The 27,357-nt window shown below is 34.6% G+C and overlaps 1 protein-coding gene across 3 annotated transcripts in view; it reads left to right on the top strand.

The window, feature by feature from the left end:
• Window positions 1-27,357, top strand: part of ALDH1A2 (aldehyde dehydrogenase 1 family member A2) — a 164,932-nt gene that overhangs the window by 95,658 nt on the left and 41,917 nt on the right. For all 3 annotated transcript variants that reach the window (XM_079125921.1, XM_079125920.1, XM_079125919.1), the window contains 3 exons: window positions 17,330-17,434; window positions 17,617-17,757; window positions 20,477-20,606. In XM_079125921.1, coding sequence (XP_078982047.1) covers window positions 17,683-17,757; window positions 20,477-20,606 — 205 coding nt within the window. In that variant the 5' untranslated portion in view covers window positions 17,330-17,434; window positions 17,617-17,682. The remainder of the gene's footprint in view (window positions 1-17,329; window positions 17,435-17,616; window positions 17,758-20,476; window positions 20,607-27,357) is intronic.

Genomic DNA, 27,357 nt, shown 5'->3' with positions numbered 1-27,357 from the left:
TGCCCAACAGAACATAGATTTTGTTAAGGTTCTGTCTTTGCAGAAAAGGGGGAGAAAACAGAGATGCTGAGAGGAATGGAAAGAGCTTTGATAGCATCAGGTTTTTGCCCTGTGAATTATTTGCAGTATGTAGGCTTGGACTTGTAACGTATATTCTAGTTTGTTCCTCTGCAAAGGAAAATAATACATCACAGATTTGCTTTATTAATTAAATGAAATGGTGAAAGTTCTCAATACATGGTGAGCACATAATGATGAGAGTTGTGTCTGAATTATTTACTGAATGTATGTTATGGTTTGGATATGAACTGTTCACCCCCCACCCCTGGCTGCCCCAAAGCTCCTGTGTTAATGTAGGAATAGTCAGAGGTGAAAGAATTGGATTATGGAAGCTGTAACCTAATCAGTGTGTACTAGCTTGAATGGACTAACTAGGTGGTAATTGTAGGCAGGTAGAGCATGGTTGGAGGAGGTAGGTCACTAAGGGTGTGTCCTGGAAGAATTCATCTTCTCTGTGTCTCCTTCCCCCTCTATCTGCTTCTTGGCTACCATAATCTGAGTACTTTTCCTCCACACACCCTTCTTCCATGCCTGTCTGTCATGATGTTCTACCTCACCTTAGGTCCAGAGCTATGGAGTCAGCCAACATGGACTAAATCTCTGAAACCATGAGCCAAAATAAACTTCATCCTTTAAGTTTTTTTTTTTTTTTTTTTTTTTTTTGGGGGGGGAAGGGGGGGTATTGGAGATTGAACCCAGAGGTATTTTACCACTAGCCACATGCCCATCCCTTTTTATTTTATTTTTATTTTGAGACAAGTCTCATTAAGTTGCTTAGGGCCTCACTGAGGCTGGCTTTGAACTTGGTCTTCTCCTACCTCAGCTTCCTGAGTCACTGGGATAATAGGCAGGCACCACCATGTCCAGCTCTAAGTTGTTCTTGTCAGTTATTTTGGACACAGCAATGAAAAGCTGACTAATACATTGTGTGTTATCCATGTCCTTTGAGCTAAAATAGACACCTTTCCCTAAATTATCTGTCTGCAGGTTGTTTCTCTGTGCAAGCAATAGCTGAACTGTGTACCCTGTTAGCACAGCTCTTGAAGAACATGGGTATCAACTGTTCTCTCTCTTCAACCATGGGGTCAGAAAGCTAGAGCTTTTTCACTGAATCCAAGTCCTTTCTCCAGAGAAATGTTCACTTGGCTTCTGTCCAGCAGATGTGGTTGTTTTGGCATTGGATTTGTCTGAGGCACACAATTGCCTCTCTGGTATTTTGTAAAATAAGAATATAAAATATATTATTTTGAAGCATACACATAGATGCATAGGACTACATTTGAATGTTGTTACACATCATATTATTGGAAGTGTTATGGTGTAACAATGCTGAACACATATTGCAAGGGCAGAGACTGGTTCTTATTTATTCTTTATTCCCCAGTCTAGCACAGTGTCTAGCATATAGTAGGTTTATAATAAATGATTGTTCAGAAAGGAAGAATTAATGACTTCAAGGGAAATAGAGCAAAGATGCCCATTGTCTCCCCTTTTATATGTAACTCTTGTGTTTTTGCTCTCTCCTTTTTCTTCTTTCTTGTCACCTGCTCCCTTCCTTGTAGTAAGATGTTGGTGAGTCACTTAACTAGCCTTAACTCACTTTTTAGAAGATATATCTTTCATTTCTTCTCTTTATAAAAAATGAAAAGTGACATTTCTGTTATAAAGAAGTGGCCTCAGTAACTTCTAGAAAAACTCTAGTGGTTAATCAGTTACTTTTTATTTAAATACATATGCTTAATGCTGAGTTACATTGTAAAACTCCCAGGCTGATTTATGGTCTCAGTCTGCCTTAATTAACATCGATTCCAGGGGAATAGTAAATGGGAATGGCCTTCACAATTGAGGCTGAACAATGAACTCTCTGGGTGTTGTCCAATTTGTAACATGATTTACATGGAAGCAAGCCCTTCCTTTCCCGGGGTTATCCCTTTTTCATCTGGTGTTTAGGACGGGTTATATATAATCCATAGATAGGAACATTTGCTGTCAAATACTTTTGCTTGATTTAGAGCTAGGCCACAAAATGGTCACTATTAATAAAGAAGGAGAAAAAAACCTAACCTGAGACTTTGCAGGGATTCCAGGTTCTTGCTATGTGTCATCGCTTGTCCAGTCTGTGGCGGTTTTACGAAGTGACCATAATGAAAGTCAGATTAAATGCACAGGATATATACATTTAATCAACAGCCATTGGAATTTGTGGTGCTGGAAGAGTTATAAGAGCCCTGTGAATGCAAATTTATTGCAAAAGAATCCAACGGGTGGGGGAATGAATGTCTGCTGAATGGTACTACCTGATACGGGACACCAAAAAACTTTCCAGAGTGAGTGATTTAAGTGTAAGGTTTGGCTTGTAAAGCTGCCAGCTGCTTGGTTTCAAAACTTGAAACATTTCCAAAACATTGGATGAGGCACTTTATATGTTCACTAGAGTAAATACTCTGGTTTTACTGCCAATTTAAATGTGCTCAGTTTACAGTAATGAGCTTGTATAGGCATTACCTTGTTTATAGAAAGTGGAACAGGAAGAAATGAACATTAACCATTACCAGTAGCAATTCCCATTGCCTTCTACCACAACATCAATGGCAAGTTTAGTTTCTTCCAATTTGGGAATATGTCACAACTGACATTGGTGTGTACTTGGCTGCAGTGCCATGTTGCTTCAACAGAGCAACAGATGCTATAATTCAGTGTGCCTCTGTCAAGGCTGCTCATTCGAGTTGACTGTTTCTTACTATTTTTCCCAAAACAGATGTCAGTAGCACAGATGTGGAAATTGTGGGACACTAGAATAGGTAGGTCCTGATTATACATAATTGGGTGTCTTTTAGCTAAACCTGTTTTCTACAATTGAATGAGTCACAAGAGTCATTTATTTTCTCTTCAAAAATTATTTGAGTATGTTTTAGTATAAATCTTTGTCTCTTGGGATGACTGGCACAGGAACCTCTTTGGCCCTCTTAATGCCGGGATCATACACAAGAGATAGGCAGATATGTTTAGACTGAAAGACATAATTTACTTGGCTAAGAAAGAAAATATAAAAATTTAAGGAGACCCTAGTAAGCACAGCATCTAGAAGATAAAAAAACACTCAGCAAATACTGTTGAAGGAGATAAAAAATAGAAGGAGGGAAGCAAAGAGAGGCGTTTATAAGAGGAGACCATAGAAGTCTCTGTCTTTACTTACTTATTTACTTTTGTAGTACTAGGGATTGAACCCAGGGGTACTCTCTCACTGAGTTATCTTTCCAGCTGTTTATTTAATTTCAAATTTTGAGAGAGGGTCTTGCTAAGTTGCTAAGACTGCCCTTGAATTCACCATCCTTCTGCCTCAAACTCCCTAGTAATTGGAATTATAGGCCTGTGCAGCCCGTCTCAGAACCTTTTCCCCTAGGTGTACATACTTAGGAATATCAGAATATTATTATCCAAGGAATACTGCACGGGATCCCCTACAGTGCAGTTCTCTCTCCATTGTATAAGATACTAGCAAAACAGAAATTTATCAAAAACAAGAGCATGTTCATATGTATCTGCAAATAAAGGATTCTGAGCCCAAGTACATGGCTGTCAATTCTTTTTAATGCACTGGCCACCTGTATTTTGTGGATGGCCCTGCTTTAATCCTTTTCTAACTATTTCCATGTGGAAAAGAAAAGATAGTTATTCAGCATTTAGTATTTCAAAATACCAAATGTCTATATTTTTAGCTTTCATGAGAGGTGAAAATTTCTCTTTGCCCTGTCCTGTTCTCTTTTCCCTCTATCCCCCCCACTCACCTCCCAAGTCCTTTGTTCCCTTTTCACTTTATTGTTTCTCAATGTGAACTTTTAGTCTTTTTTAAAAATATCTACTGTTTTAACAGAACTATGTATTTTCATTAAATTTGGTTTTCTCATTTTCAGTATTTTCCGTATCTTTTAAGTATTCTCTTCCTGCTTCCTCCACAGTCTTTTCTCTCCATTTTATCACTACTCTTTGTAGATGGTGATTAATTTATGTTAAACTTTCTTTTTTTTCCTCTTTTCTAGTGTGTTCCTACTTTCTGTGACTCTGCTTGACTACCTTTATGTGTTAGATTCTGATGTATTTGCTCTCATTTCTTAGGATTTTCATAATTTCTGGACCTTGCTTGCCTGAAGGTTTTCTGCTTACTTTCAGGACAGTGTTGGGTTAGAGGCTGGTGTTGAGAAGCCACAGGCAGCTCCATCTTTTGAGCTTTTTGTAAGGTCAAGGGACTTGTAGCAGGGAAGGAGAGAAGCTAAACTTCATTTCTTTCTTCTCTGTCACACTTCTTAAACCAGGGTATCAGATGATCTTCAGAGAGGAGCCAAAGTCAAGGAAGAGGGACTGATAGGGCAGCTGAAGCATTTTATTAGGGATAGAGTTTCTTTCTTCTCCCCTTCCTGTTCCCTACCTCAGACTGGACTCCCTCGTTGTTTGTTTCCCTGAAGTGTTCCTCTAACATGTCAGCCACACCACACCAATCCCTCCCTTCTCTGAAGTGAACTCCTGTGATGCTTATCTCTGTCATCCATCTTGGCACCAAATCAGATTGTACAACATTATTTAACTTTATTGAAAGTAATCTTATCTTTGAAACTTTATTATAAGTTCCAGAGTACAACAGAGTACACATCTTCTGTGGATTTTTCAGTAGTACCTACAAGCAATCCCATGCTTAGAATAGCCCTTTAATAAACATTTCATAGTTTTTTGTTTTTTTTTTTGTTTTCTGTGAAGTTAAATTCTACTCGGGTATATTCCTTTATCTCTCAGTTCCAATTCGTGCTATTTGTATTCTATCAACCTGTTTCACAGGGGAGGTTGTGGAAGGAAGTTTTGCAGGTCCCTTTTTCTTATGAATTTGTTGCACTGCAGCTAAAAACTAAAACTCCTTTGAACTATCACTTCTGAATCTTTATATTTTTAAATGGTAATGGTTGCTGCCAAAAGGTGCTGTACAAGAGTCTCATTTTGGAAATAAAGTCAGCTATATAATCTAAAGGCTCTTTCTGTCACAATGCAACTATTTGAATGAGCAGATATGAATATGGATGTATGTGTATATGTGTGATAAGTATATGTATTTAAATGTCATTTTCCAGTGATTTGCTGATAGTGTGTCAATTATATATTGATCCTGTATTCTGAAACTTTGCTAAATTTACACTTCCAGTATTTTGTTGATTTCTTAGGAATTTCTGCATGAACAATCATGTCATCTAAAAATGAAGACAATATTCTTTTATTTCTAATCTCTTTGCCTTTTATTTCTTTTTCTTATATTAATAATATTAAATATTACAATATTAAGTAGAAATAATGAGATCAGTTCTTTATATTATATACATTACTTTTAATGTGTTTATTAACTAAGAGGACGGTGAACTGAAAATGAATAGGGAGATGAAGGAAAATATGAAAGCTGGATCTTCTCTAGAGGCAAATGCCAATCACCAGATGTAGGAATTATAAATATCCTTCCAACATTAGCACAGTATACATTCTTCTCAAGTTCACATAGAACATCACCAAGATAGGCCACATTCTTGGCTATGAAACACACCTTAACAAATTTAAAACAGGAGAAATCACACAAAAATATACTCTCATACCACAATGAAATTAAATTAGAGTGGAATATAGCTAGAAAATCCCACATTTGAAGATTAAATAGGATACTTCTAACTATGCTTGTGCTCAAGAATACGTCCCAGGAGAAATAAAAAATATTTTAAACTAAATGAAAATGAATTATCAAAATCCATGGAATGCAACTAAAGAAGTGTTCAGAGAAAAAATTATAGCATTGAATGCATATATCAGAAGAGAAAAAATGTTCTAAGTTTCTCTTTTAGGAAATTAGTGCAGTACAATATATATCTAGAGCAAACAGAAGAAAATGATAGTTATAACAGGAATCAATTAAATTGAAAAGAGGAAAACAAAGAAAACCAATAAAATCATAGATTGGTTCTTTGAACAGAATCAATAAAATTGCTGAATATGTCAGTAATACACTCTACTGTCATGTATGTTTAAAGAGAACAAATAAAAAAATGAATGGCAAAAATAAAATTGCTGAGCATCTAGCCTGACTAACCAAAAGAAAGTAAGAGACAAAACACAAATTACTAACATCAGATATGAAGAGAAGCCATCACTGCTGTTGTCATGGACAGTAGAAGAATAATAAAGGAATTTTATGAACAACTCTGCCAATTTTAATAATTTAGTAGACATGGGTAAATTCCTTTGAAGACACATTTTACCAAAACCTAAACAAAGAGAAATAGATCGTCTGAACTTCTACCCAGTATATAAATTTTCTACAATATCTTCCAGAAAATAGAAGCAGAAGGAACACTAATTCATTTTATAAGGCCATCATACCCTAATACCAAAACAAATCAAAGACATTGCAAGAAAGGAAAAGTACAAACTACTATCTCTCATGAACATAGATGCATGCATGCCCAGCTATAATTGCAGAGACTCCAGAAGTGGAAGGAGGAGGATTGCAAGTTTGAGGTCAATCTTTGCAACTTAGGGGGACCCTGTCTTAAAAAAAAATGCTAGAGACATAGCTTGGTGGCCAAGGGCCTTGGGTTCAATATCGAGTACCACAAACAAAACAAAAAATATGCAGAAATCTTGAACAAAATAGCAAATGGAATCTAACATTGTATTAAAAGAATTATACAACATAAACAAGTGAGATTTATTCCAGGTATACCAGACTGATTTGACATTCAAATTTCAATGAATGTATTTCATTAATATGCTAATAATGGAAAAATCATGTGAACACATCTCTACATGCAAAAACTAAAAAAATAGAAAGCATTTGACAAAACACAACACCCTTTCATGATAAAACAAAATAAAAACCTCTTAGCAAACTAGAAATAGAGGGTGATTTCCTCTACTTGATAAAAAAAAATCTACATAAAGAACACCTACAACTAACATCATACTTACTGATGAGAAACTAAGTGCTCTCTTGAACATTAGAATAAGATGTTCCCTCTTGTCACTCCTTTTTAACATTCTCGTGGAAGTCCTAGTTAATACAGTAAGTCAAGAAAGGAAATAACAGGGTACACAGACTAGGAAGGAAGAAATACAATCATCTTTGCCTGTGACACAATTATCTATGTAGAAATTCCTAGGAATTGGCCAAAAGAAATAGAGAACAAAAGCAAACAAAAACAACTTCTAGGATTAACAAAAGATGATAGCAAAGTTGTATGTTAGAAAGGGAATATACAAAAGTCATTTACTTTCCTATATACCGGAAACGAACAATTGGAATTTAAAATAAAAAACACAGTAGCATTTGCATTCCCACCAAAAAAAAAAAAAAAAAATAGAGAGAAAGAAATACTTAGGTATAAATCTGATAAAATATGTACAAGATCTTAATGCGGAAACCCACAAAATTTAGATAGATGAACTCAAAGGAGATCTAAATAAGTGAAGAGATATTTCATGGAGGAATGGAGGAGAAGATTCGATATTGTTAAGATGTCATTTCGTCTCAACTTGAGCAGTAGATTCAATGCAATCACAGTAAAAATCCTGGTAAGTTGTTTATTGGATGTCAGCAAACTTATTCTAAGGTTTGTATGGAAAGGCAAAAGTCCCAGAATAACTAACACAATATTGGAAGAGGAGAACAAAATTGGAGCACAGATGTTACACAACTTCACAACTTACTAGAAAGCTACAGTAATGGAGACTATGTGGTACTGACAGCAAAACAAAATGAAACAAACTAACCAGTTGAATAGAGAGAAAACAGCCAGACAAATAGAGTTAACTGATATTTGACTGACAAAGGAGCACTAGCAATAATAGAGACAATAATTTTGAACACGTGATGCTGGAACAACCAGACTTTGACAGAGAAGTGAATCCAAATACTGACCTTACACCATCACAAAAATATTAACTCAAGCATAGACCTAAATGTAAAATGCAAGATGATAAAATTTCTTAAAGATAACATAGGAGAAGAATCTAGATGACCTTGTATTTTCAAATAGAATGCCAAAGCCTGACCCAGGAAAAAAGTTGATAAATTGGACTTCTTAAAATTAAGATTTTCTGATCTGTGGAAGATAATGTTAAAGAAAATTAAAAGACAAATTACAAGTGTGAAAATATATTGCAAAATACACACCTGATGAAGGACTTTTACCTTAAAAACCTCACCAGTAAGTTTTTTAAAACTTACCAGTAAGGAAGGAAACAGCCCAATTAAACAATGGACAAAAAGTATAAATAGATACCTCACCAAAGAAGATATGCAGACAAAAAATAGGCATATGAAAAGATGGCACAAGAAAATTGCAAACTAAAACCAAGGATACTTCTATACCTATTAAGGTGACTAAAATCCAAAAGGCTGACAGCACCTAATACTGATGAGGATGTGAAGCAAAAGGAGCTCTCCTTTATTGCTGGCAAGAATGCAAAGTGTTACAGTCACTTTGGAAAATAATTTGACAGTTTTGTACAAAACTGAGAATACCATTAGTGTATGACCCAGCAGTTACTCTCCCAGGAATTTACCTATTCAAATAAGTTGAAAACTTATGTCCATACAAACACTTGCACATCAGTATTAAATAGCAACTTTATTCATATTTACTCCAGACTGAGAGCAAACTAGAATAATCAAGATGTCCTTTAAGAGGATAAACAAACTGAATAAACAAACTGTGTTACATCCATATAATAGAATATTATTCAGTATTTTAAAAATGAGCTATCAAGCCACAGGAAAGCATGGAGGAACCTTAAGTGTATATGGCTAAATGAAAGAAGCCAGTCTGAAGAGGCTATCTATTCTATGATTACAACTAATTGACACCCTGGAAAAGGCAAAACTATGGATTAGTTTTTGTCAAGAATTTAGGAAAAGGGTGGAGGGTTGAGTAGGTGGAGCACAAGATTTTTAAGGCAGTGAGCTACTCTATATTATGCTGCAACACAAAGAGTGAAGTTTAGTATAAACTGTACCACACTAATTTAAGATATTAATCACAGAGAAAATCAATGGGGGAGATAATGAGATATGTGGGAACTCTGTACTCTCTGCTCAGTTTCCTATAAATTTAAAACTGTTCTAAAAATTAAAATGTATTAATTTTAAATACTAAAATGAAATGGCCAGGCAGGTTTGAAAAGGAACAAAGCAGAAGTTTTAGAAATAAAAATATAAACATTTTAGATCCAGGGAAAGTAAGAATTAGTGAACTGGAAAAAATTCTTTTAACTGTAGCACAAAGAGAAAAGGAAATGGAAAATATGAGTGGTTAAAAAAAAAACATTAAGGATGGACTTATGCGTAACAATTGGAGTTCTAGAGGCAGAGAATAGAATTTTATTTAAAGAAATAAATATTGAGTATTCCAGAATTTAGACAAAAATTCATATATACTGTAAGCACAATGAATTGCTATCAAGATAAATAAAAAACAAAGTTGTTAGACATACTGTGTTGAAATTTAAGAATATCAAAGGAAAAGGCAAATCTGAAAAGTGAAAGATAGAAAGGGCAAATCATCAAGTCATCAACAAATAAATGACTAGAGGCTTCTGGCAGATTTTTTTATAATCATTACTACAAGATGGAAAATGTTGGAATAATAGCTGTAAAGTGTTGTGAGAAAATAACTGACTACCTAAAATTGTATAACTTATCTGGGATATCTTTTGAGAATGAGTGTGCAATTAAATACATGATCAGAAAAACAAGACTTGATACATTACCCCAAATAAATCTCTTCCAAATGAGATTCTAAGGAATAATCCAAATAAAAACTTAAAAACCTTTAAAATAAGAAGTCATTTTATGTATAAAATAAAACTTTAAACAAATAAACTTCTAGAAAAGAGTGACTGAATTTAGTACTCTAAAGTCATTGTGTTGTTTTGGAGGTGGGTTAAGATACTGATTAACTTTAGACTTCAGGTTGTTAAGTATGTATGATAAAATACCGTAGAAAACCAATTAAAGAATATTAACAGTGTACAACTTCCATGGGAGTAACAGAATTATAAAATAAACACCAACAACTTACCTTCACTAAAGAAGCAAGAAAGGATAAAATAGAGGGTAAAATGAGGTAAGACATATAGAAAGCATCAATTCCAAAAATAACACAGTATGTAACACAATGCATAATCACACTAAATGCAAATGTGTTAAACTCACTAGTTAAAGAGATTTTTATTATGAATAAAATGCAATCTAAGCATGCATCATTTACATCACAATGGTAAAGACACAGTTGAGAGCAAAAGGACGGGGAAAGATACAATGAGGCTCAGGAAAAGCTTAGGTAGCTAAGCTAAAATACAGGTTGAGTATTCCTAATCCAAAATACTTGGACCCAGAAGCATTGCAGGTTTCAGAGTTTTTGAGATTTTGAAATATTTTTATAAACTTTATAGTTGATATTTCTAATTCAAAAATCTGAAATCTGAAATGTTCTAGAATCTGAAACTTTTAAGCATTCATATCAGCATTCAAAAAGTTTTGGATTTCCAAACATTTCAGACTTTGAATTTTCAGATTAAGGATTCTCAACCTATATTAAACAAAACAGACTTTAACATCCAAAGTTTATCAGTAATAAAGAGGATCATTTTACATGGATAAATGACTTATCAGAAAAATCTAATAGTTACAAACTTATATTCCCTAATAAAATAGCTTCACTTTTATAAAGATAAAATGATGGAGCTAAGGTTTACACTTATAAACCTACCAAACCAATATGAGAAATTCCAACATAGCTCTCAAATATCGTAGAACAACCAGATAAAATATTAAAAGATCGAGATGACTGAACAATGTATTTTACAAGATTGATAAAACAGATACCTGTGGAAACCTGCTCCCAATAATTAGTACATTAGGCAATAAAAGGAAAGAAAATATCTAAGAATAAATAAATGAAGAATCCAGTCTAGTGGGTACCTTGAGTGGCAGTGTAGGTTAAGCTGGAAGAAAGGATCAGGGAAGAATACACAAGTAACTACAGTGATGCTACTAACACCATTTTAGTGCAGGAATGGTGTGCTCATGTGGTTTTAACATGGTGGATCTTAACATTTATGTTACGTTCATCCTTTTGTATATATTAAATACAACAATATAAGAAATATTTGTTACACATATGTAGTCTTCTTAATTCTTCAGTGTTTCAGATTTTATCTTGGCACAGGAGGTATTGAATTTCTAATCTTATCAGGAAAGATGTTAGACAGTGATTCATGTCCTCTCCCAGCAGACATTCCATTCCAGTTAACATTAAGTGCCTACCACATCCATTATGTTTTTTAATACCGACAACAACCCATAAAATGTCAATGGACAGTTCTTCACAACCATGGAAAGAAAGTTAGGTTTATGGGCTAATTAGTTCTGTCCTCTCAGAAATCTAGAGTAGACAGGTACCTTCTTTCATGAGCTATCTGTTTCTTTTGCCCTCAATTACAGCATTACAGAATTATATAATAAGTGAATACTTTTGTATTTTACAAATGAAGAAACTGAGCAATAGTCTGACCTAACGTCACATGTCTTTTCTACTTACAAAGAGCTCAAGAGTAGGGAAGTCCCCATTTTTCCTTATACCTATTCTGAAATTCAACAAACTCCAAAGCAGATTTTTCATGTCTCATACCGACTTTACTGTCTTTAAGTTGAAATAATAGTTAAGTTTTAAAATGAATAATTTTTGGCAGCATTGGCCATATTTTAAGGTAGACCTTGAATTGTTTATTTCATTTTACATAAACACTTGTAAAATAATTTTTGTACAGAGAAAGGTATTGATATTTATTCCTTCATTTAACAAATTCGTTTGGGGCATTTATTGTGTGAAAGACACAAAAAGATGACACTAGTTTTTAAGCTTTTTTTTTTTTTTTTACTTTCATTTTGAAATAATTTCAGATTCACAAAAAAATTTGTAAAAATAGTACAAAGATCTGAGCGTGGTGGTGCAAGCCTGTAATCCCAGCAGCTCAGGAGACAGGAGGATGAAGGGTTCAGAACCAGCCTTAGTAACATCAAGGCGCTAAGCAACTCAGTGACACCCTGTCTCTAAATAAAACACAAAATAGGACTGGGTATGTGACTCAGTGATTGAATGACCCAAATTCAATCCCTGGTTACCCCCCCCACACACACACACACAAAAATAGTACAAAGAAATCTCACATACCTTTCACTCCCATTCTCCCAATGCTCTTATGGTAACAGTAAAAATCAGGAAGTAATATTGATACAATATTATTCTCTAACCTAAAGAACTTATTTAAATTTTGTCAATTGTCCCAATGATACTCCCCCCCTCCAGGTGCTAATCCATGACTACATGATGCATCTAATGTTTATGTTTCACAAACCTCCTTTAATTTGAAACAGTTTTTAAAGGTTATCTTTCATGACCTTGGCACTTTTAGAGTATGGGCCAGCTATTTTGTAGGATGCACTTTAATTTGAATTTGACTGATGTTTCCTCATGATTAAAATGAGTTATGTCTTTTGGTTAAGAATACCACAGAAGTGATGGATGTCTTTCTTGGTGTATCATATCAGGAGCACATGATGTCAATTATTCTCATTATTGATGATGTCAGCTTTGATCACTTGATTAAGGTGGTGTCTGCCAAGTTTTTCCAATGTAAAGTTAACTATATTTTTCTCTTTTGTGATTAGTGAATATTTTGAGAACATGAATATTTTACATGAACATCCAGTTTTTCACTATACTTTTTCCCACTGATGATTTTTGCCTATAGCATTTATTATTGTGGTTTTGACAAATGGTGAACATATAACTCCATCATTCCTTCATATCTATTATTTAGAGATTTGCTGTAAAGAGCTTTTCCTTATCCCTATTTGTTTAGTTATACATTTAAAAAATATATCTTTATGAACTCAGATATCTTTGTCATTCCATGGGTAATCATCCATTGCTATCATTATCTATTTTGTTGTTTAAATTATCTTAGTATAAGCCATTGGGGAGCCTCTTCATATTGGCTCCTGTATCCTTTTATTATGTTCCCATAAATTTTTGATCATTAACTCAGTTGCTTGTATCATATTGTTCCAGGCCTAATCTTGTACTTTTCCTTACTAACTTCCTTGAAATAAACTTTTCTCCATGGAGGCCTGGTCAGAGAAAAATGACAGAACTGAAAACTTTTGAAATTGCCCAAAGAAGTTGAAAATGTTCATGTGGACATATTTATTATCCCCTGTATCAACAATGTTGTCAGCACTATTTTTTTAATGTCATGTGACTGTATCTACTAAAAATAATAACAGCGGAAAAAAATCTTAACATTCTGCATACCAGGAAAATTAACCATTATATCCTGAGAGATACCCACTCAATACCAGTGGAATGAACTTGGCACTGGGACATGGTGTTGGTGACTTATCCCTCAGCTCTATTTTATAGGTGAGGGGACTGAGGTTTACAAGGAACTCAGTCATACAGGAAGTAGCAGAGATGAAAATTCCAGGCTTCTATTTCTCAATCTAGTTGTCTTGTCCTGAAACTGCTAATGCATCCTTACAAAGAGTGGTCAGAGCATGATAGTTTTAGACACAGATTTAAACCTATGTCTGTTTTGTCAGACTGTATCTGCTCTGGGGATGCCCATTAGTGTTATGTTCCACAGCCCTCACATAACCACAACTCACCTAAAGTCACTGAATCAAATCGAAGTTTTTGTTTGTTTATGTAAAAGAAGTCTGAAGTTGAAAAGCTTGTGTGGTGGCTCTGTGACACCATTGATGTGTCACAGTTGTCTGGGTTCCAGTGGGCCCTTTTTAAGTTTTTTAAATCTTTTAAGTTTTTAGTTATTTTATGAGTAATTTACAGAAATAACAAAATAAGAACTTAAACATCAAAACAAATTTTATTCCATATCTTCCTGGTTTTGAAGATATAAATAGACAATATCTTTAAATGCACTAACTGTTCATTAACTGTAGCATGAACCTGGAACACTTCCTTTGTCGTAAATACTGATTCCAGATTTTAAAGACATCTCTAATAGGTTACAGCTTATTCTTACTTCTGTTTCTTCTTGCTTGTGCATTACAGTGGAATCCTGTAGAAAAATTCAAAGACATAATTTTGTAAAAAAGAGGATGACAACCTTTCTGTTCTATAATTATAAAAATATTTTCTTTTTTTGTTTCATAAATGTCAATTAAATTGATTGACCTAATGAACTTTTTAAATTCACAATCTCTGTCCTTAATGTCACTTTTATATATTTATATGCATGTAAATATATATATACACACATACTTTCAGCATTTGTTAATTTATGAGTCATATGAAGTAAATTTTTTTCTCACAAATATCATAAAAGATAAAAAATTATAATGTCTTTCTACTAAAACAGGATGGTCCAGGTCCTTTTTGCAAAATATTCAATGATGAAATTCTGCCTGTTGAATGACTAATGGATTAGATTATGCTTTTTTCTTTTTGTGTTTATAAATATGCTGTTGATTTTTTTTTATTAGTGTTTGAGAAAATTATATTTATCCTAAAGATTCATAACCCAAGGTTTTGCTTAGGTGGGCAATTTCACCTTTACCGAAGTGTCTTAAGTGGTTCAGATTCTGTCTTTGCTTTCACTTTCTCACTCATTTAGTGATTATGAAATGTCCTTCTGGGATGGGGGTACCGGCAATTAAACTCAGAGGTACTTAACTAATGAGCCACATCCTCAGCCCACTTTTATATTTTATTTAGAGACAGGGTCTCGCTAAGTTGCTTAGTGCCTAGCTAAGTTGCTGAAGCTGGCTTTGAACTGGCAATCCTCCTGCCTCGGCCTCCTGAGCCACTAGATTAGAGGCATGCACCACCACACCCAGCTGTTAATTTTCCTCTCTATTCCATTATAGGCAAATAATTAAAAATTCTGAATTCTTAATTGTGTTCAGTGAAAGCTAAAAAAATATAAGAAGTGGACTTGTTTTATACTGTCTTGAAAGATGATCTATTACAAAATTAAACAACTTTTGTAATAGACAAATTAAAAAACTGAAGGAGTATGTAATAATGGTGACTTATTCATTCATTTCTAGACAATTCCATATTTTTCTTTATTGTTTCCGTGTTTAAAGCATAGTTGTATATAATTGATGAGTGACAAAAGATTTCCTAAGATGATGAAATAACAAAATGTGTCATGATATAGGAAATGTAAGAGTCTATGATGTAAAAGTAAGTACCTTAAATTTTTAAAATTATCAATGGACCTAAAAATAATAGTAAAAAATGAATTTTATTCTATTAAAAAATAAATGTCTCTTTTTGACCTTTGGAAGACCTTTAAAAATAATGGAAGTCCTAAAATATCAATCTTTATAAATAAAATTGTTCCACAAAGAAAATTAAAAACTAAACTTGGAACCAGTGGATCCTGATGTTATTCCAAAGGTTAAGAAGTTTGATTTTGTCATTTAGTAAATAAAAAGAATAAGGAACATTGGTAAGACTTCTTCCATAATCCTGATAATACCCCAGAAGGAAATCCTTAGTGAAACTTCCCTCTTATTTTTCTTTGTTACTGGAGAGCATGTCATGCTTCTAAGGAGTAGGCAGATATAATGCACCATGAGCTATGAGAATATTTGTTGAATACAGTAGAAGGAGTCCAGGAGCTATCATTTCAGTTCAGACTTGGACATTAGATAGTTCTGTGTATTTGGGTTGAGAATTCTGGAAATCGTATAGAGCAGAAAGAGCAGTGGCTATAAGCAGAGTCAGAGTGAAAATGTCGCTTCTTCAAAATCAGCCTCCCTACCTTTCTGTTTCCTCCTCTTTAATACAATAACCTGCCTCACAGAGCTCTATTTATGAACTAGTAAAGAATGTAAGACCTTGAAGGACTGGAACTCTCTTAATCATCTTTGCCTTTCCTTTGTCTAGAAATATCTGAGTATCTATGGAGTAAATGAAGGCAATATGTTAAGCATGTTTATAAAGTGTACAAAGTATAAAACATTACACAATGGCAAGGTCATTGTGTTGTGCTCAATACATTTGTATTAATGACAATGCAAATTTAAGTTATTTTCTTTGCCTTTATCTGATTTTCTAAACCTTTAGGAAAAGAAAACTCTCGTTTAATTAGGGCCTCCTTCCACATGAGCCCATTGTTTTATCAAATCAAGGGGAAAATGTGAAAAGAAAACCTTGGGATGTTTTCCAGAATATGGTATTTAAAAGTATAGATTTATACTTATTTAGCCTCATTTGTGAATAGTAAAAAAAAAAAAAAATGGTGAGCAATAATGATTCAGTTCATCATTGTGTTTATTCTAAATTAGTTGGCTGACTTGTTGATATGTTTAGAAATTTTCATTGTGGTGCTCTTACTTTTATAGAGTATTTAGATGTTGCATTTTCATAGTCCAAAAATATTAGTTTGGGTTTCTCTCAGAGTCAAAAAAATTTTAAAAATTTTCTTTGCCTAACTTTTGCCTTGTGCTTTAATGGATCTATTAAAATTTTATAAGAATTTGACTTGAGTAAATTTTTAAATCATTAAACCTCTTCACAATTTTAATATAATCTCCATTTCATATATAAGAAAGCCACTCTTCTTGTGAAATCTTAGAGACCTATCTGGAAGTTGTCAGTGCTTTTCCTTTGCTAACCTATGTAGCCTACTCGTGAAGCCTAATTAGTTTGACCAGAGTCACTGCTTACTTCAGGATCCAAGCATTAGGTGCATGCTTATTCCAGCACCATTCAGGTTTCCTTAAGAAGTCACTGCCTTCTGACAGAGAAACTGGGGTCTAAGTCATGATGACTGTTGGTTTGATCCACAGAGCTTAGAATGTCGATAACTATTTTCTTAGCCTCTTAGTGTGGAGTTTATATGTACATGGGACTCTTTCCATGCTTACTTGTCTCTCTTTGACTGAAATGTTCACTAAAAGAAAGAAATGTATTTAGTCTTTGGATGACATTGAAGCAAAAATACCATACACGAAATTCCTGTATTGGGGGTGAGTCTGGATTGGATACTGTTTAGGGTGTTTTGTAGCAATTGAAATTATACATTTCTATTATACACCACCAAGAGTACAGAACTAGTATTATTACCATGGTAGTTCCATATTGCTTGACCATTACCTGACTTCTGATGGCCCATGCCACAAATCCCATTCTGTTGTCTCCTCCTTTAGATCTTTATTAACAATGAGTGGCAGAACTCAGAGAGTGGAAGAGTGTTCCCTGTCTATAATCCAGCCACAGGAGAACAAGTGTGTGAAGTTCAAGAAGCAGATAAGGTATGTCTTTCTTAAAAAAAAGATTCCTTGCGCAATAGCCACTGTCAAACACCAGAGCAGTAAGCATATGCTGTCCAGATGCCACCACTGACATTCAGGAATCACTTTTTCCATGAGAGTGGATGGTTCATCTTTTATTTGGAGTGTTTTTCTCTTCAATTATGCCCCTTCCTCTCTAACAGGCAGATATAGACAAAGCAGTGCAGGCAGCCCGCCTGGCATTTTCTCTTGGTTCAGTGTGGAGAAGGATGGATGCTTCAGAAAGAGGACGGCTGTTGGACAAGCTTGCAGACTTGGTGGAACGGGACAAGGCATTTCTTGCAGTAAGTAATCTAAGAAAACAGGAAGTCCTTACCCAATCTTTACCATTCCACTGAAATTTATGTTCGAGCGGGGAAGCCAGGGAGTGCTTAGAGATATTCAAGTTTTAAAATCAGGTGGGAAGGTGGAGGGTCAGCTGAGTGTCTCTTCTCACTGAATTTTGAAGAAAAACAGCATTCTGTGGCTGGTAAGAGTCTTCCTTGTCCACATTTCCCACTCCCTGATAAACTAAAAGCATCAGGCAATAGGATAGTCACAGGCTGCTTGCAGAAGACCAATACCAAATGATTCTTTCAAAAATCAAGTAAAACTAGTTTTTATCTGTACAGCAGTAACCCCTCTTGACCAGAGACTCCTTCAAAAACAGAGGAAATGATATGAACCTCTCACACACTTTTGCTCTATTTTCTCTGCCATTTTCTAGAACCAAGAGAAAGAGACAATAGGACACAGCAACTTCGTTTACTAGAACAATCATTTTCTTCACATAAGGAACTTCTTTTTCCTTTGTGGGTTTTGTTGCTGTTACTTTTCTAAAAATAAAAGTCATCATCTTAGAAAATACAAACGTTTTGGAATCTGGAAACACTAAGGAATATATTTATAAAACACCAGGGATCTCCCCCTGGGTGGCTCACAGTTGATGAATTAATATTTAGGGACTCCTTATTCAGGGCCTTCAAGCCATAGTACCTTATCTTTCCCTCTGCTTGTGAAAACAGGTTGCTGTTGGGTGTGTGTCTCCAGAGGGAAGTTTTAGTGCCCTTCCTTTGTGTCCCACCTACCAAGACCCTTTCCTCCACCCTCAGGGATCTGTTCAGAGTATTGAAACAAAAATTATTCCTTTATGGAGATGGTTTGGAACTATGGCTTATGTAACATTTATTTGTCTATTAAAATACTCAACAAAGTGTTTATTCATTTTTTGAGAAAGATGATCCATGGTGAAGTAGCTATTTCCTGGAGGTTCACAAACCACTGAGCATGTTAAATACTCTGAAAAGGCCCACTAATTACTTCTGAAATTTGAGTCTCAACACACTTTTTCTGGTTAACCTACCAGTGCTATAGAACTGATTTCTTAGGAACACCTTGGAAAATACTGATGTATATATTTGTTTCTTCACTGGATTTTCCTTAAGAATCAAAATTATGATTTATTTCTTTGTATTCCTAGCACAGTTCCTGGTACATGAATGGTAAATGAGGGCACATAAATGGTCAATAAATGTTCGTCTGAGTTACATATATGTAATATTTGCAACACTGGATTAACAGTATGTATTAAAGATTATATAGTTTATTTCTACAGTTACATTTCATAGTTTGAAACTCCCTTTTTCTGCCATTTCTCTCACTGAGACCAAATCTCTTTTCCCACCGTACTTAAATGAGTTTCCTACTCATAAACCCTCCTAAGCTTGGGAAAAGTGATTTTTGTAAGAGATAGCCTCTGAAGCAAAAGGGAGCGCCTAATGGGAGAAAATGGAAGTTGCTACTGCATCTAAAGTAAACACAATTGAGAATAGATGTGGGGATGGCTTTGGCGTCTGCAGCTCATAGGGACCATTTATAAGTGGCCCAGATTCTGATTGTTGACTCTACCTTACTCTATGCTGTGTAGAATATGACTCTATGTTAGCTACATGGAGAATGTAATGCACAGCATATGAAATGTTCTAAAAGTGCTGGGAAATAATTTGATTCTCTTTAATAAAAGTGAGCAAGAATTCAGTGATAAATAACATGGTATTTTAAAATTAGTTTCATCTTGTACCCATAGTATGATAAATTGTACTGTGAATAATAGTATTTTCATCTTATTGAATGAAGTGTATTTCACTTTTAGTTTTGTCAGTAATCAAATAATTTTTATACCTATATATGTTATAAAATGTCCTTATAGAAAAAAAGCATGAAATTATAAATTTATATTTTTATTTCATTTTTTAAACATATGCCTTCATTATATCTCAGCTCAAAATAACCTTATTTCATTATGTTCAGTTGTTATTGTTTTTATTACAGACTTAATCAGTTGAAGAACATGTCATTAAAATAATAATGTTTATAATGGAAAGCTGTTTAATATTGCCATTTTTATTAAATGGGCTAGGCACTCCTCTTAATAGATAATGGTTGCTAACATAAATGTTTACCAAAAAAATCAGACTTTAAGTTGTTAAAGCCTCTATTTCCCTAGAGGAGATCTTGTTTATTTGGTGGTAATAAATAAACTTGCACTGTGAATATTCCATTTCTCAGCATGGGTCTTGGCAGCTGTGAACATTTTATATTCTCATCAATTGCATGAAAACCTCATGACCCCACTTCTCTTTATGGATTCAGATTACTATTGTAGACTCCAAAAAAATTCAACTCTGATAATTAATATAACAGAAACTAGTTTAATAAGCAGAACATTTCTTTATCATTATAGAAATTTGTGTTTGTGCATTTGCATAGGGGTTACTGAAAACACAAAGACGTAAGAACATACATATATGTACTCATTTTGGTGTTTACTAGAAATTCAACCAACCAGACTTGCAATACTAGAAATTTCTTTATTTGAGAAATCAAAGTTGAACAGGTATGCATTGATATTCATATTCACTGGTATTCTTTCTCCCTTTTTTTTTCCCTTTGGCTCCAGAAACAATTTAGTGTATTGTTGGAAAGGTCTTGGGACTTAATTTCTCTTAATTTGTTTTCCTACAGACTATGGAATCTCTAAATGGTGGCAAACCATTCCTGCAAGCTTTTTATGTGGATTTGCAGGGCGTCATCAAAACCCTTCGGTATTATGCAGGCTGGGCTGATAAAATTCATGGAATGACCATTCCTGTAGGTATGTGAAAATCTGAGTATGTTGAAAATGGAAATGTGAGGCTCCATCAGAAACAACTCCATCAACAAACACAAATGACAGCCATGTGTAATACAGATATGAGACACTTCTAGTAGCTTGAATGGAGCAGAGAGCCAAATAATTATGTCACTAATTTTGACAGTGTCCCTCTTTTTATAGATAGACTACATATAAGTGTAGGGATAAGTCACTTAAATCAGTACATCAATTATCTAAGGAACAGAAATATAATTATTAGCTGTTAAGTGCTAAGTTAGGTGATGGGAGTATGGAAGGGTGTTGGGCAAGGATGAAGTTGGAGAAAATTCCAAGAAGATTAAGACTTGGTCCTCCTGAAACATAAGATCTACTCTTTGGAAGGAAATCCTCTAAAATGTTAATAGTTTTTGTCTCTGAGTGGTGAGATTAGGGATAATTTTTAAGTTTTTAAATATTTTCCCCTATTTTCTGTATTTCCCATGAAGACCATGATTTACTTTCATAATTTGTAAAAATAATAAGCCTCACTCTCTTCCTTTTATATTATTAAGATCCAGGTTAGAAGACAAAACCAATAGCACATGACAATGAAATATCCATACCAGGAGAGTTGTAATTCGGTGCTAAGTTTGACAGTGCTGAAGTTCCTTAAAGGGGAGGGAGGGTATCCAGGACTATTCAGCAGAGAGGGCTTGAGCTGAGCCTGAACACTTGTGAGAGCAGATGCCAGTGGTGTGCTTTCACAGCAACTGCAAGAGCAGCCACCATCATCAATATCCTTAGTTTATGGAGGAGGAAACTGAGGCCTAAAAAAGTTAAACAGTTTTCCTACTTCATAAGCAAATGAATTTTAGAGCTTAAATTTGACATTAGAGCCATGGTTCTTAATTTTCACTGGAGAATTCATTTTCACTTCTGGATGGAAGAAGGAAAGTGTTGTACTGAAAGAGGTAAGAGGACTCACCAGTGCTTAGTGAGTCTAACTGGACCAAATGATGGGTGTGGTGTGTCACATGGGAAGATTAATTTAAGGGGGCTCATCCTTACTCACGTACTTATTTTCAGATTTGTTCGGTTAGTCTATTTGTGTTTGCTACTTCATAATTTAGCATCAGCTTGATTTTGTCTTTGCATACTCAGCTTTTTCCCATGGTGAAATCTGGTTATAGGAAGGTCATTAACTTTTAACCATGATGTCTTTATCACCTTACATGCATTTCTCTGTAAAACGTCCTGATTTTATGTTTGAAATTATAGCATAAAGTAATAATGTACTTTATTTGCATGGCACTGGAAAGTATAAAGTATTCTTTTACGTATAGGACCTAATGACTCTGTGTGATCCTGTGAGACAGGCTGGATTTAAAAAGATATTATGCCCATTTTACAGGTAAGAAAATGAGACAGTAAGGGTTTAGTTTCTTAAAAAAGTTTACTTGATTGGTAAGCAGCAAGTCAGAAATTCAAACCCAAGTCTCTTTCTACCTAATCCTTTGTAAGCCTAATGAAGACCCGTGTAGAAGGGTAGAGGGGGTAAAGAGACTATTTGCCATGGTAAGGTCTTTAAACCTTTGCAGAGTTTTAGATTAAAATACAGTTTATTCTCATTTTCATCCTCTGATTCATTTTAGTTTTTTCTATGAAGTTGCCATGGACACTGACTTAGCTGATACTGAACTGTTGTTCCTAGGGGGAATATAGAGGGAGGTTCCTTCAAACTTCTAGTCAGAACATTTTTGTCAACTATTCATAATATGACTTTGTTTTATGTGTTTCTTTTGAAAGGCCTTTTGTTTAATATATATTGTTGATTTATGAATTTTGAATTCTTGGCCAACCAACCAACAGCACTATAACTCATGCCTGAATTAAGTTGTTCTAACACAAGTATTTTCTCCTTAAAATACATCACAGCCGCCTTGTACTTAGGAACACTAGATGACACTTCAATGCTTTGCTTAGGTGCCATGACAGCAAAATCATAAACAACATGCACAACAATGTGAGAAGTTGGCACAAAATAGATCACAAAAATATATAATTTTTATAATATGAGAACTAAAGCAAGAATTCAGAGTGTCACTTTGTTTAACTGAGAGTGTGTACCTTTGGCCATGGAAATCTTTTCATGTTCTGTATGTATATGCCTGCGAACAACTAAAAGTACTGCAAGTGATGATTTGTAGATTGCAAATGAATTTTAACAAGTAAGCAAATTCTCAAATATGGAATCCACAAATAATGGAGATCAACTGTATCTAGAGCCTAGTTTTCTCAAGATAGCCCTTAAGAATCTCAAATATTCTGAAACATTTTAGGTTATGGATCTCTCTGCCTGTGTCAGATGTACAAAAGAGGCCTTCATAGTGTCAGTGATGAGAATACACTCTTTTTTTTTTTTTTTTCTGGTCACCCATAAAAAATAACCTGAAAGATTTTTTTTTAATTTTAAAATATGACTACTTTGCTTTGCCACATTGATACATTGACTCATACTGCACAGTTCATCCATCTTAGCATCTCTGACACTGAAGGAATCAAAGAGTGGAAAGAATTGTTATTGTCTACTTCACTCCTCATTTAGGGGAGGCTAGAATAGTGTACCATGTAGTAGGAAGAGCATTTCTTTTACCTCCTCTACTATGCACCAACTACAGCCTCTCATTCATACACTAATTTGTTCATATATTCCTTTATTCAACAAATTTTTGAGCACCTGTGTTTCAGGTCCTGTGTAAGGCACTGAAGATACAAAGATGAGTAACTTAGATGTTCATAGAATAGTAAGGAAAATAAACAAGCCAACAAGCAATTGCAGTTCAGTGTGGCCTATTCAGATATGGAAGCATGAAGTTCAACGAGATTCCATAGGGGAGACATATCACCTAGTATTAAGGCTTCCTAGAGAAGTTGCTATATGCAAGGCAATACCTGGCGGGTGAATTAAGGAAAGCTGGAGGTAAGGCATCAGGCAGCAATAATAGTCTGTGCAAAGCATGAAAGGAGGAGAGTACTGTGTGCTGGTGGGTCTAAAAGTATAGTCAGATATAGAAGACAGTAAGGCTCTGGACCTGGGTCAGCTGGGCTACAAGTTTTATTCTGTAGGCAATGGCGAGACACTGTATTATTTAAATGGATGAGTGCTTTGATCAGAATTGCATTTTAGAAAGAACACTGACTGTTAAGTGGGTAATCACTTGGAGAGAACAGGTATCTTCTTGCTTTGTCCCCCTGAAGGGTAGCCTTCTACTCTAATATCTGGCAAGAGGAGAAAAGGATTATCACTTCTAAGTCATTAACTAGACAGCTATTTCCTACTTTGAACTGGGAGATTCTTCCACCACTCTCCATTCCATCCCACCCACAGCTCACAATTAAGAAGTTATTGCAGGGACTGGGTTGTGACTCAATGGTAGAGTGCTTGCCTAGTATGTGTGAGGCACTGGGTTTGAACGTCAGCACCACATATAAATAAATGAATAAAAAATAAAGGCCTATCAACATCTAAAATATATATATGAAAAGTTAAAAAAAGAAGCTATTGCAGAGTTCTGCAATATCAGTTTGATTTACAAGTGTCTTGATGTTGTTCCCTTTATAACATGATCTATTGTTTCCTGCAATAGTACCCAATAGAGTCATTCTCTCTGTCCATAAAGTCATGCTTTGACCTTCTGTGACAACTCCTAATTCCAATGAGAAATAATAATCATTACTGTGATTATTAAGCACTTTGTGCTCATTTATTATCTAATTTTGTAGCAGCCTTGATGAAGACTTATTATTTTCCCCATTTTGATTATTTTCCACCTAATCAGAATCTTGTACTCTTCTGTCCACAATCTGCTTGTGATGGAGGACGAATCTAAGCTTGTTTTCAGTTTATTGAGTGAGAAATGGAAGTTAATGAACCTATATTATCTTAGATTTTCTGAGTAATGAGTGTTATTAATTTTACTGATTTTATGGTATGTAAAGAAAATGTAATCCATACTGTAAGCTGAATTCTGACATAAAAATGGCCTTATGATATATTTGCATATATAAAATGTTAAAATTTACCCATGTCAAATATAATTATTTCATTTTTTTCCAGTTGTATCTATTATAATAGGCTAAGAATAGCTATTGCTAACAATGCACACAGATAGTGACTTAGATTTGTCTGATTTAGTCTTGTTAATAGTGAATGCATATGGTGAAATCTATTCAATTAGACAGTGAGGGGTTGTTTGCTCTGCCCACCTAAGAACCAAATTGGTGAATTGGTGATGACAGGAGGTCATGAAGTCAGCTTCACAGCTTCTTTGAGAGACTGATGCTGAAAACGACCTCAGGGATTCCTGAGGCTACTCTTCTCATTTTTAGACAAAGAAACCAGTGCAGAGAAGTAAACTTTTTTCCTAAGACAATGTAATAAAATAGTGGTAGAGTTAAGATACCTTCATGACAGGCTCAGGAACCTAACTTCTTCAGATCTAGCAGACAGCTGAGAGCTGTGTTTAGTACCACTTTATACTAATATAACATTTCACTTTTTTGTATAGGTATAAGTTTATCACTATAACTGTAAAATGTTCAGAAAAATCTGTGCCGTGTTAATGTGTGTAGGTGTCTGCTACGGTATATGTTGGAATAATTCAGTGTAATTGGTCTAATTGCTTAATACTGGAATCACCAAAAGGGTTACTAACTTCTTGAAAGGTAATTCTGTATGAAGTTCAGAGATGGGAAGTTGACCTTCCATTCACTAAATTATGTTACAGATTTTTGTGCTGTTAAATAAACTCATTTTTATTGTTACTAGTCATACGTAATTTACTACAATTCTTGAGATGCTTTTACTATTATGATTTGGAACTTGCAGTTCATATATGATACATTTCTCCTCAATTTCTGAAACATTTTGTATTTTTCTGACTTTATGAACTATACATACTGACTAATGACTCATACTCTCTCTAGTTTATGTATAGAATGTACCATTGCTAGATATTATGAGAATAAAATTACAGTGAAATTATTTTTCAAGCAACTACAAAATCTGCCTTGAAGAGTAATGTTTGCCTTGAAGGAATTATCCAAATAATTAAATTGTTCTAATTAACTAAATATTACTCTCTCTTCTGTGTAATTTAATAAAGTCCCCATAAAAGAACATAAGATCAGTGGCTCAGTATTTCACAAATATGGAATTATTATTATTATATTACCCATCTCTAGGGACAGAGACTTTTCTTAATATAGTTATAGAATTATACCATTATAGGCTCTGAGCACACATGTTCAGTAAAAATTAATCCACACAGTTCAATCAAATTTGTAATATAATGAAGAATTTAAGATTTTTATGTGCTTCATTAGTTGCAAACTAATCTTTGGTTATTAAAACCCCTCAGGTATAAGGAGACATCAGAAATGTTGTCTCTGCTGACTGTTAATATAAATGCCTTTTAAAAGCAGTTTCTCCTAGACAGAGAAGAGTTAACATATATTTCTGTTTTAGTCAGCTTTTTCATTGCTGTGACCAAAAGACCTGACAAGAACAATTTTAGAGGAGGAAAAGTTTGCTTGGGGCTCACATTTCAGAGGTTTTAGTCCATAGATGGCCCACTCCATTGCTCCTGCCTAAGGGGAGGCAGAGGAAGAACATCATGGCGGAAGTGTGGTGAAGGAAAGCAGCTGGGAACATGGTATCAGGAAGCAGAGGGAGACCTCTGACCAACAGGGACAAAACATATACCTCAAAGGAATACCGTGAACAACCCACCCCCTCCAGCCACACCCTACCTGCTCACAGTTACCACCCAATTAATCCATGCAAGTGGATTAATTAGTTTAAGGCTCTCATAACCCAATCAGTTCGTCTCTGAAATTTCTTGCATTGTCTCACACATGAGTTTTTGGGGGGCACTCCATATATAAACCATAACTATATGGGGGTGGGTAGACTTGATTTTGTATCCCCTCTGAGTTGACTCTGCCTGGATAGAAGGGAGAAAGACTCTCAGTCCTGGACTTCCTCAATCATCCAAGGGGAAGTGACCCTATAGTGTTGTCCCCTTTATAACTTAAGATACCAGAGATTATGTGAGTTCCCTGTGTTCATATGCTCAAAGAATCACCTCACTCACCCTTCTTCACAAAAGAGTGTCACTGATTTCTTTTGTTCTTATCCCATTTGTATTTCTTCACTGTTGTAAAAAATGGAATCTATTCAGAAGATCCATGGGTTGTCTGCATACAGAGCTAGTACTGTTAATTTGATTTAAAAATATTACTCAGACTTCTTATTGTCGTCTTATGGATAAGTTCACACGTATTGGCTACTTTTTGTTGTAATGGTGACACAATTTAAAATAATTCCCTACAATTGCTGAACCTGCCAACTTCTCATTTCTTCAATTTAAAATGATATCCATAAAACAAAGTCAAGAAATGAGCGGAAAAGCTTTTCCATACTATGATAGAGAACTAATTTCTTTAATATCAGTAGAGCTCTTCAAATGACTAAAAAAGATGAAAAACCCAATAGAAAAATGGCAAATGATATAAATCTGAAGGAAAAATTGAAAATGACCTGTAAACATAAAAGGTGCTCACACTCATAGATCATGAGACATAAATAAAAACAATTTGTCACTTTCCAGCTGTCAGATTGTCTGACATCAAAGTGTTTAAAAAACTTTGGTGGTAAGGAGTAGAAAGTATAGCATGTTGTTAAAACTGCAAATTGTTTTAACTTGTCTGA

This window comes from Sciurus vulgaris (assembly GCF_902686455.1).
Source record: "Sciurus vulgaris genome assembly, chromosome: 2".
Lineage (NCBI taxonomy): Eukaryota > Metazoa > Chordata > Mammalia > Rodentia > Sciuridae > Sciurus > Sciurus vulgaris.
Note: the sequence above shows the minus strand (reverse complement) of the source record. Positions and strands in the feature narration are given on the sequence as shown.